General features: G+C 58.5%; 2 protein-coding genes across 2 annotated transcripts in view; both read right to left on the bottom strand.

Moving 5' to 3' along the window:
* ROBO4 (roundabout guidance receptor 4) overlaps nucleotides 1-5,119 on the bottom strand; it is a 10,018-nt gene extending 4,899 nt beyond the window's left edge. Inside the window, exons 1-13 of the mRNA XM_019622923.2 lie at nucleotides 4,841-5,119; nucleotides 4,476-4,754; nucleotides 4,263-4,401; nucleotides 4,060-4,187; nucleotides 3,288-3,403; nucleotides 2,994-3,213; nucleotides 2,795-2,919; nucleotides 2,369-2,540; nucleotides 2,139-2,289; nucleotides 1,929-2,059; nucleotides 1,265-1,387; nucleotides 909-1,188; nucleotides 1-799 (exon numbers count right to left, since the gene is read on the bottom strand). Of these exons, the coding sequence (XP_019478468.1) occupies nucleotides 1-799; nucleotides 909-1,188; nucleotides 1,265-1,387; nucleotides 1,929-2,059; nucleotides 2,139-2,289; nucleotides 2,369-2,540; nucleotides 2,795-2,919; nucleotides 2,994-3,213; nucleotides 3,288-3,403; nucleotides 4,060-4,187; nucleotides 4,263-4,401; nucleotides 4,476-4,754; nucleotides 4,841-4,952 (2,775 nt within the window). The 5' untranslated portion in view covers nucleotides 4,953-5,119. The remainder of the gene's footprint in view (nucleotides 800-908; nucleotides 1,189-1,264; nucleotides 1,388-1,928; nucleotides 2,060-2,138; nucleotides 2,290-2,368; nucleotides 2,541-2,794; nucleotides 2,920-2,993; nucleotides 3,214-3,287; nucleotides 3,404-4,059; nucleotides 4,188-4,262; nucleotides 4,402-4,475; nucleotides 4,755-4,840) is intronic.
* Nucleotides 5,120-5,371: 252 nt separating this feature from the next.
* On the bottom strand, nucleotides 5,372-9,991 carry HEPACAM (hepatic and glial cell adhesion molecule). The gene is made up of 6 exons (XM_010723555.2): nucleotides 8,290-9,991; nucleotides 7,771-8,052; nucleotides 7,589-7,682; nucleotides 7,015-7,085; nucleotides 6,877-6,947; nucleotides 5,372-6,799 (listed from the first exon to the last, which is right to left on the bottom strand). The coding sequence occupies exons 1-6, from the start codon at nucleotides 8,711-8,713 to the stop codon at nucleotides 6,581-6,583; spliced, it is 1,161 nt and encodes a 386-aa protein (XP_010721857.1). The 5' UTR covers nucleotides 8,714-9,991; the 3' UTR covers nucleotides 5,372-6,580.
* Nucleotides 9,992-9,997: the final 6 nt, after the last annotated feature.

Here is a 9,997-nt window from a genome sequence, read left to right as displayed (position 1 = left end):
CTCGCCATCGCCCATAGCAGAGGGGGGAGGCCCACAGATGTACCCATAGGTGTGGGGAGGGGACAGGGGGCGGGGCACAGGGACGCGCTGGGGATGTGCTGGGGACACCTCTGGCCTGGGGATGTTCGTGGGGCGGTGGGCTTCCTGCACCCTCTCCAGGTCCTCGGCAACCCGCTGCGGGGTGAGGACCCCATCACTGAGTGCTGGTGAGAGGCGGCCGGGCTCCGGGGACACGTCTTTGGTGGCCACCAGCGTGTCCCTGGGCCCTCTGGTGAACACAGATGTGTCCCTGGGGTTCTGGGGGATCATGGGCATGTCGTCAGGGTGCCTGGCTGCTGGGAACGTATCTCTGGGACACCTGGTGGCTGAGAACATGTCCCTGGGGTGCTGAGTGAATGGGGACATGTCCTCCTGGACTGTGGTGGCCAGGGAGTGACTGGAGGCTGAGGACAAATCCCTGGGACTCCTGGTGGCCGGGGACTTCTCCTTGGAGTGCCCAATGACTGGGGATCTGACCCTGGGGCACTCGGTGACCGGGGACACATCTCTGCTGGGTCTTGTGGCCAGTAACATTTCCTTGCGGCTCACAGTGGCAGGGGACATATCTACGGGGCTCCTGGTGACAGAGGACATGTCCCTGTGCTTCCTGGTATTCTTGCTGTTCCGAGTGACTGGGGACACATTCTTGGGGCTCCTGGTGACTGGGGACATGTCCCCAGGGTTCCCAGTAACCGTGGACGTGTCTTTGGGGTTCCCAGTGACTGGAGATGTGTCCCTTGAGCACCCCATGGCTGGGAACCTGCAGGCACATAGGACACGTTGGCTTTTGCCACCGCAGCACCTGACTGGGGCAGGGAAGGGGGCAGCCTATAGCACCAGGGGCATCCCCTAGAGACACACAGACTCACCGGGTCCCCATGGGGTGCCAGACGTGCGGATGTCCTGCAGGTGCCACCAGCATCCCAGCACCAATTGATGCCACCGAACTGCGCCGTGGTTTCGGGGAGCTGATGGTGGGCAGCCACCATGGGTCCTCTCCTGCTAGTGCCGTGTCACCATCCTGTCCTTTCTGCTGAGGCCATCTGTCCACTGAGTCAAAATGTGTCCCCCACTCCCCGGCACACAAGGGCACGGGAATGGCCCTGAGCCCAGCCACTGGCACTGGGGAGCTGTGCGTACGGTCCAGCTCTGCATGGGGACACAGTCATCAGCCACCATCCTGCTGTCCCCAGCGTGCCACCCCATCTCCCTGTCCTGTTCCCACCTCGCTTGCGGATGTGCTCCCACAGTGCCAGGCTGGACGTGCTAGTTTTGGGGTGTTCTCTGCAGAGGTGGCTGCAGCTGGGGGTCGTCGCAGGGCTGAGGCTCGGCAGCTCCGAGGTCAGGGCTGGAGGGGGAGAGCTGTCAGGCTTGAGCACCCTTCGGTGCTGAACCCCTGAGTCCCTCCATCCCAGGCACTATCTGTCCCAAATGGGGGCCCTGTACCCCCTGTGTGTGTCCCAGGCACTCTGTAAGAGGCATCGAGTGGGGATCCCACAGCATCACCTGAGAGTCTCGCTAGATTTGGTAAGAGTCCCACAGCATCATGGGGATGGGGAGGTTGGAGGTAGTGGATGGGGTGGCCATAGAACCTTGAAAGAGAGTCTCAGGCACTTGGGTGGGCTTCCCAGGGCAGTACACGGACATCCATTGGCACTGGATGAGGAGTCCAAGATACTCTGTGAGCATCCCACAGAACCCTATGGGGGTCCCAAGTCCCACTGGGGATCCCATAGCCCTCTGGGGGCATTCCAAGCATTGGGTGGGAGTCCCATAGCACCCTGTGGTATTTCCATAGCACCGGGTGAAGGGCTCCAGGCACTGAGTGGAGGTTCTAAAGAATGGGGGGGTCCCATAGCCCTCGATGGGGGTCCCGACACAGGGCTCACGAGAGGGCTGGGGGTCCCTGCTGTCGCTTCCCAGGAGCCGACTGCTGAGGCTGCTGCTGCCACTGAGGTTCTGAGGAACACAGACAGGTTTCCAGGGGCTGCTGAGCCATGGCACATCAGTGTCCTCCTGCCTGCAGGGCAAGGGTTGCCATCAGGATCCCACCCCTCCTGTGCCAGAGAGCCCCACAGATCCCCCCCACAGTCACTCACCCATGTTGTGCCATGGAGCCCTGGCTGGCGCGACGCTGGCAGATGAGGAGGAGGAGGGCAAGCAGGGCCAGCCACAGCAGTGAGCCAGTGGCTGCGATGACCGCAGGCTGCTGCAGCACCCGCACCACTCCGGTGCTCCCTGCCATCATCTCTGCAAGGGCATAGTTGATGTCACCCCTATGCCACTGCTCTATTCCCTGCTGCATCCCACAGCAGACCCCTTTTCCTACCCAGGACGCCACAGGTGACATTGCTGGGGATCCCCAGCCCTGCACCATTGAACGCGGCTACTTGGATGCAGTATCTGGCCCCAGGGCCGTGCAGGAGGGTCTCCAAGCGACGTGTTCCTCCGTCCACAGTGCGGTTGGTGGGTTGTAGCCAGCCCTCGCCCAGGGACCAGACCTAATGGGTGCCGATAGGTGAAATTCCCTTGAGGAATCCCCTTGGGATAGATTCTCTTGGATGACTACCCTTAGAAAACCCCTTGGATGGATTTTCTTGGATGGGCCCCTCTTTGATGGTCCCATTGGTTTGACCTCTTTGAATAGTTCTCCCACCTTGGATGGATCCCTCTTGGATGGAACCCCACCATTCTTCCTTGGATGAAGCTCCCTTAGATGGAACTCCCTTAGATGGACACCCTTGTCCCCTCAAACCTGGTAGCCCCGAATGATGCCATTGTGGGCATCAGGAGGAGGTGGCTCCCAGCTCACGATAACGGTACCATTCCCTGGTGCAGCCTGGCCCACGGTGACACGCTGGGGTGCTGCGCTTGGCACTGCTGGGACAGCAACACTGAGCCTCTAAGACCTCCACATAGCTCCCCACATCTCCCCTCCCACCAACCCAACCTACCTTCCTCAGGGATCCAGAGGTGCCAGCTGTTGCTGTCCAAGCCCTGGGTCCCACCAGCGTAGGGTCGGACCTTGAACTCATACTGGTAGCCCCGCTGGAGTGCAGGGATGACGGCGCTGAGCTCCCTGCCCACGTCCTGCTGGGACCAGGCAGTGCTGGCAGGGAGCAGGCAGCGATACAGCACCACAAAGCCCTCTGGAGCTGGCCCTGGTGTCACCATCTGGATGGGACAAGAAGGGTTATGGGGACGTAAGGAGAGGATCTTATTCCACCAGTCGGTTGAGGCACACCTACCCTCCAGCGGAGCCAGACAGTGGCGTTGGTGGGCAGTGCAGTGCCATTGTCCAGCTGCAGCTGCACAGCCAGCAGGTTCTGCCGTGTGGTCTCCCACCGGCCTGCCGGCAGCTGCCCTGCAGGAAAGAGCAAGGATAATGGTGGCACCTGCAAAGACATGCCTGGAGACCAAGATGTCTCCTCGCATGGTTACACTTAAATGGACTCTTTGGATGAAGAGCTCTTGAACACCTCCTTGGATGGACCCCATGGTGGATTCTTCTTAGATCCCTTGGAACCCTTGGATGGATATCTCTTGGCTGAATCACACTGTAATGAATCTCCCCTGACAGAACTCCCTAGATGGATCCCCTTGGAGGAAGCAGCTTAGTTGAATCCCATTTGTCCTCCTGGATGGTTCCAAGAGGTTCCCCTTTGATCCTCTTGTGTGGATTCTCCTTAAACTGGCCTCTACTCAAATGATTCCCCTTGAATGGACCTTGTCTGAATGGAACCTTTTGGATAGATCCTGTTATATGGAATCCTTTAGATGGACCTACTCACACAGAACCCCCTTTTGGAAGGATTCCCACCCCCTTGGCTGCCTTCTTCTTGAATGTATCCCCCGAGATGACTCAGTTAGACAGGCCCTTTGTTGATGGACTCCCCTTGGATGAGCCCTTTGGATGAACCTCTTTAAAGCAAACGCAATGAAACTGAGTTCCATTAGATGACCCCCGTCAGCTGCACCCTCAGATGCCCCCACGTGGTGTCTCTGGTGGTCCCCACTGACCCTCCACACGGAGGCGGGCGGTGGCAGCAGCGCTGCCCAGCTGGCTCTGGGCTGTGCAGACGTAGGCACCACCATCGGCTGCCGTCACCGCGTGGAGTCGCAGCGTGTGCTCCTGATCCACCTCGTGCCTGTGGACACCGACATCCCATCACCCTGCGTCACCCACACTGGAGAGGTGACCTCGCCACCTCACCGCCTCCTACCTCCCCCAGGGCAGATCCCCGCTCTCCTTGTGCCACTGAACCCGCGGTGCCGGGTCGCCCTGCGCACCACAGCTCAGCTCCACCGTGCTGCCGGCCACTGCTGTGACATCACTTGGCCGCCGCACGATGACTGGCTTCTCTGCAGGGAGGAGACGTCGGGGAGGTGACACGGTGCGCCTTTGTGCCCCAGGACCCCCACCCACTGCAGCTTACCCAGGATGGTGACTTGAGCACCCCGGCTGTGCCGCTCGCCTGCTGCGTTGGCTGCCACACACACATAGACCCCCGCGTCGCTCCTGCGTGCCGAGGCCACCCGCAGCTTCCCCCGGGTGAGCTGGTGACGGCCCCCAGCCAGGCGCAGGGTGACGCCGTCCTTCCTCCAGGTGACGCGGGGCTCGGGCTGCCCGGCGGGGGGCACGCAGTCCAGCTCCAGCGCCTGCCCTGCCACGACCACCAGGTCCCCGGGCTGCAGGCGGAAATTGTCCCGCAGCTCTGTGGGAGAGGGCACACGTCCCTTGGTGGAGACACCTTTTAGGATATCCCCCACCTACCCATCACCATCCCCACGATGCCCTTACCAGCTGGGCGCTGGGTGCTGTGCGACTCCATGTCCCCTCCGGGGGGGTGGCAGCCCCCCAGGCACAGTGCGGTAGCCCAGAGCCCCAGTGCCATGGCCCAGCCGCCCTCCATGGCCTCCTTCTTCGTCCCTGGATGCAGTCCTTCCCGGTAGGGTACAATGGCCGGATGTGAGGGACGGGAAGCACTGGGGGATGCAATTAGCCTGGCTGGGGGAGCAGCCAGTGGGCTGCACGGAAGGGAAGGGTGGGTTAAGGAGAAGTGAGATCAGCGTGGGCGGGAGGGCTGCAGGGCACAACGCCATTAGTAGGGACTGAAGTGAACAGTCTCAAAGGAGCACTGCAAACTGAAATCTGGGGGAAATTTCAGCATTTCCCAAAATGTCTTTGGGTGCTACTTCCCTCCAACTTGGGATTTCCCCACCAGCTGTCTTGCCGACCTCATTCTTGCTGCCTGAATGGGTGCACTGAGTCGGTTCTTCCCAGCTGCCACCCATCTTCCTCGCATTGTCCCCCCTCCCAGCACACCAACCCAACACACCAAGCACCTTGGAGCTGGGTAACACATGGAGTTTATTGGTTAGTAGCGTCCACGAGTGCTTGCTCACGCTGAGCACCGCGGGCTGCCCCAGCACCTGCTCTGGCGCCCCGGCCCTTCGGCTCTGTCCTAAACCTACTCCTGGGGAATCCTGCAGCAATGCATGTGGGTGCGCTGAAAAACAGCTGATTTTCACAGAAAATCCAGAGGCAGCAGAGGGTGGCTGGTGGCTGCAAGGGCACTGCTCACTGCTGGGTGTTTGGGTACAGTGCAGCCAGAGGGCTGGGGGGCCTTTCCACCGGTGTGTGTGGGTGTGCGTGCGCATGGGAGCCTGCACACCAACTGCATGCATGGGGTTGTGGTCACGTGCACAGTGCTCTTGCACGTGCGTAACATGTGCATGCTCTGTGCACGTTCTTCTCCCACACTCCATGCACGCTCCTTCCACATGCCCCATGCATGCTCTCTGAACACTCATGCTCTCTACACGCTCCATGCACATTTGGAGTATGCTGGCACGCTCTCTGCAAATTGCACACTTACCTGCATGGTCCATGCACATGCCATGCACACATTCCACATAAGTACTTCTGCTGTGCAGTCTGTTTGGTCTCAGCTGCATGCTTGGTGCACTCTCTCTTGACATGCTTTTGACATGTTTTATTTATGCGCTCTTGCATGCTACCTTTGCACGCTGTGTGCATGCTCTGTCTATACGCTTTTGTGCATGCTCTCTTGCATCTTCTGTACATGCCCTCTCTCCATACTCCAGGCTGCTCTCTCCACACAGTCCATGCACGTTCTCTTGCAGGCTCTGTGCACACTATCTGCATGCTCTCTCCATATATTTCATGCACCATCTCTCAGCATTCTCCTGCATACACTCCTGCATGCTCTCTTTGCACACTGCATGTTTGTGCATGCTCTGTGCACACTCACTCCACATGCTCACTTTCTCTGCAGACGGTGTGGGCTCTCTGTGCATGCTCCATGTACGTCCCATGCATGTGTGTGTGTGCTCCCCATGCGCACCACACCCGGCCCCATGGCCACTACAGCAACACCCCAGCACCCCAGCAGGGTGGAAGGGTGCAGCTCCGGCGAAGTTCAATACCAAATTAGTGACTTTCCACCGTGCCCTGTGTCACCCCTCCACGCCTGGGCCAGGCCGAGCCATGCACGTGTTCCCCAGCACCACCGCTAGCTCAGGCACTGATCTCCAGGGCGCTGCCTTCCTCCTGTTCACGGATGGCAGGGACCCCGGTGGCCCGCAGCAGGCGCGCAGCAGAGCGGGATCGCGCCGGGGAGCCGGGGGGTGAGCGGGGTGGCCGGGCTGGAGCAGGTGAGCGATGGTAGCGGCGAGCCCCGCGTCCTGGTGAGCGGCCAGCGGGTGGTGATGAATCCTCCTGAGGTGCTGCAGTGTCCTGCAGGGACAGCGTGGGCATTGAGGAGAGCGCGATGTTCCGCACTGCCCTGCGGTGCATCCCGGCCACCCACTCACCTGCTCCTTGAGGATGTAGAGGGCCAGGGGGGTCTTGCGATCATGGTCGGCACCACGCGGGATGGTGTCAGCTGCGGGAAGGGGAGTAGGTGGGTGCCCACGGTGCAGTGCTGCCCATGCTGCCAGCACAGCACTCACCCTCATGCTTGGGGTGCTCCTCGTCCTGTTCTGTGTAGTCAGGGGGAGGTGGCTCTGCTTGCTGCTTCGGTCTGGAGAGTGAACAGAGGCTGTGATGATGGTGGTCATGGGTCAAAATTACAGTAACCGTGACAGTCATGGTGGTGGTCATGGTCACGGTCATGTTGGTGTTGATGCTGATGGTCATGGTCATTGCCATGGTGGTGACAGTAATGGTGCTAATGAGAGAATGGCCCCAAACACAGCCGCAGGTGACCATGGTGCTATAGTGAGAGTGGAATGGGGTGAGATGGGATAGGACAGGATGGGACAGAACTGGGTGATGTGGGATGGAATGGGACGAGGTGAGAAAGGACAGAACAGTGCAATTTGGGATGGGATGAGATGGAATTAAATAGGATGAAATGAGACAGAATGGAGGACATGGGAGGGGAGCAAATGGGATGAGACACGACAAGACAGGATGGGATGGAAAAGGGAAGGCTAGGATGGGATAGAATCAGGGAAGATAGGATGGGATGGGATGGGTTAGGAGAAGGATCCCCTTTGTCTCCTCTATTCCCCCAAGCCATACTTCTTGGAAGGTTTCCAGCAGGCACAAACAGTCACCAGAGTTACGAGCAGGAAGATGCCACCCGTAGAGAGGATGATGTAAAGGGAACTCCGGCCTAGGAGAGAGCAGTGAGGAGGAAATACCCCCAAAAGCTTAACCAGCAGCATCTTCCAGCAATGGCCAGCTGTGGGGACACATCTTACGGTAGACAGTGAGCTTCACAGGGACACTGCGGCCCTGGCTGATGGGGTTCTCCACCAGGCAGCTGTAGACATCATCATCTGCCATGAGGACACGGGTGATGGTGAGGATCTTCTGGTCAGGGGAGAGGAGGAGGCGGGAGTCGTTGTTCAGCGGCCGCCCATCCTTCAGCCAGGTGTAGGTGGGCTTGGTGCCGTTCTCGTGTGAGCAGTTGAGGGTGAAGAACTCGCTGAGCTCTAGCACTGTTGAGGAGGCCACCAACACTTGTGGCTTTGAGATGGGGACTGTGGATGATGGGAGCCTGGGTGACACCAATGCCTTGCAGGACATGGATGGACCCAGGGGATGGGGAAAGGACCTCAAAACCCCACTGGGGAGATGATTTGGCTGCAAGCAAGCCAGAACCATCTCTTCATGTGGCCAAACTCCCCACATAACTCTCTGCTGCCCAAATCCCTCCCAGAACAAAGCTGTCCTGTTGGGAAAACCCAAACACGTCTGGGCGCCCTCCTCGTCCTTACTGTCCACAGTGAGGTTGATGGTCTTCTCGCCAGTGAAGGTGTCATCGGTGATGGAAACCTCCACCTCATAGCTGCCCTCGTCGGCCAGCTGCAGCGGGCTGATGAGCAGCGAGCCGTTCTCCAGCACACGGATGCGGTCTCGGTAGTCGGGCCGCAGGTTGCCGATGATCTCGGTGCCGATGGACTGGACGACGGTGACGGGTTTGTCCCGCTTCAGCTGCCACTTCACCACCGGTTTGTCGGGGCTGGCGCTGGCGTAGCGCACTGACAGCAGCGCCGCTTTGCCTGCCGTGCCGCGCACCAGTGCCGACGGGCTGGTGATGTTCACCCCCGCCAGCAGACCTGGGGATGTGGGGAGACAGCGGGCGCCGCGTCCCGGCTCTCCGAAGAAGGGGAAATCCCCTCCCGGAGCTGCGGCAAGCATCCCAAGAAGCCCTCCACTGCAGCACCCCCAATGTTTGCATGGAGTTTTTTAAAAAAGCATGCATTGCCTCAAAAAAGTGCATTGCAAGGGTTGAAGCAGCTCTCTGCAAAATGCATTGGAAGGAGTTGATGCATTGGTTGCTTTAGGGTTGATGAAACTCTTTCCAAACGCACAGTGGAGTTGATGCAGCCCTTGCAAAGTGCACTGCAGGTCTGATGCAACTCGTGGCAAAGATGCATGCACAGGGATGAAATTTTTGCGTCACACCCCCAGCTGTAGAGGATGCTCTTGTCCAGCCAACACTCCTCCCTCTGTGCACAGCCACAGTGAAGGGGACTGAGTCCCCATGTCCCGGTTTCAAGGGTACCCACCAGTCCCCATCACCCCACGGGAAAATGTAAACTAGCTGAGCTCAAAGCAAACAACAAACAACTTACAAAACTGTTCTTCAGAGAAAAACAAATAAATACATAAATAAATAATGGGTTTACTCCCCAAAACTCCTATCTCCACCAATTTGGGGACTTCATGAGTCTCTGATGGCATCACTCAGAGGTGAACAAATACCAGACTGAACAGGGGAAATCAGCTGGGGAAGGCGAGGAGGGAGGCGAGCAGAGCAAGAAAGGGTTTAAACAAGCTCGAAAGTCACGGGACCTATTGGTATGCAGCATCCGTCCATCCGCCCTCCCCAACAGCCATGAAGCTCAGCCTTGAAAAGGCACTGTGGGGTGAAATTTTGGGGGAAAATCTGGCTGCGGGTCCAGGATGCAACCCCTGCCCCATCCCCCGAACACAGCCGGGTGCCTGTTTTAATCCCATTTGTTTGTTTTTTCAGGCTTTTGGGGGGATAACAGGAGGGATTTAGAGAGCATCACACAAACCTCTCCAGAACTCTAATGCTTCCCCAAAAGGTCAATGATTTCTTCAACCCTCCCCCTCCACTCCATGTAATAAATTTTTGGAGTTCAAAACCAATGCACTTTGTATCCTCAGTCTGACATCTTCTGTGCTACTTATGGGTCCAAATTTCAGAGAAATGGTGCAAAACAGCAGCTGCCTTCCTGCACCAGGCCCAGGGTGGGGGCTAGTACCTCAGGGGGTGCCAAGTCCCCAGAATCAGTTTTTGGGAGGGGATTTAGGGAATTAGTGATACTTTGGGGTGAGCTGCAGCGGGATGGGGGTAACAGGAGATAACAGGGGCGACCAAAGGGCTGCGAGGGGAAGGTGAAGAGCGAGCAAGAAAAGAGTCTGGGGAAGCCAAGGAGCTGCTGCCAGAGCCCG

The sequence above is a fragment of the Meleagris gallopavo genome, chromosome 26 (assembly GCF_000146605.3).
Source record: "Meleagris gallopavo isolate NT-WF06-2002-E0010 breed Aviagen turkey brand Nicholas breeding stock chromosome 26, Turkey_5.1, whole genome shotgun sequence".
NCBI classification, from domain to species: Eukaryota; Metazoa; Chordata; class Aves; order Galliformes; family Phasianidae; genus Meleagris; species Meleagris gallopavo.
This window is presented reverse-complemented; position numbering and strand designations above follow the sequence as displayed.

What these genes read in the sequence shown, in the direction of transcription:
- HEPACAM (XM_010723555.2), bottom strand. Translation starts at nt 8,713, where the DNA reads ATGCTTGCCGCAGCTCCGGGAGGGGATTTCCCCTTCTTCGGAGAGCCG. An exon ending in GGAGCACCCCAAGCATGAGG is followed by an intron (nt 6,948 to 7,014) that starts GTGAGTGCTGTG and finishes CCCTTCCCGCAG; the next exon opens with CTGACACCATCCCGCGTGGT. An exon ending in TCTACATCCTCAAGGAGCAG is followed by an intron (nt 6,800 to 6,876) that starts GTGAGTGGGTGG and finishes CTGTCCCTGCAG; the next exon opens with GACACTGCAGCACCTCAGGA.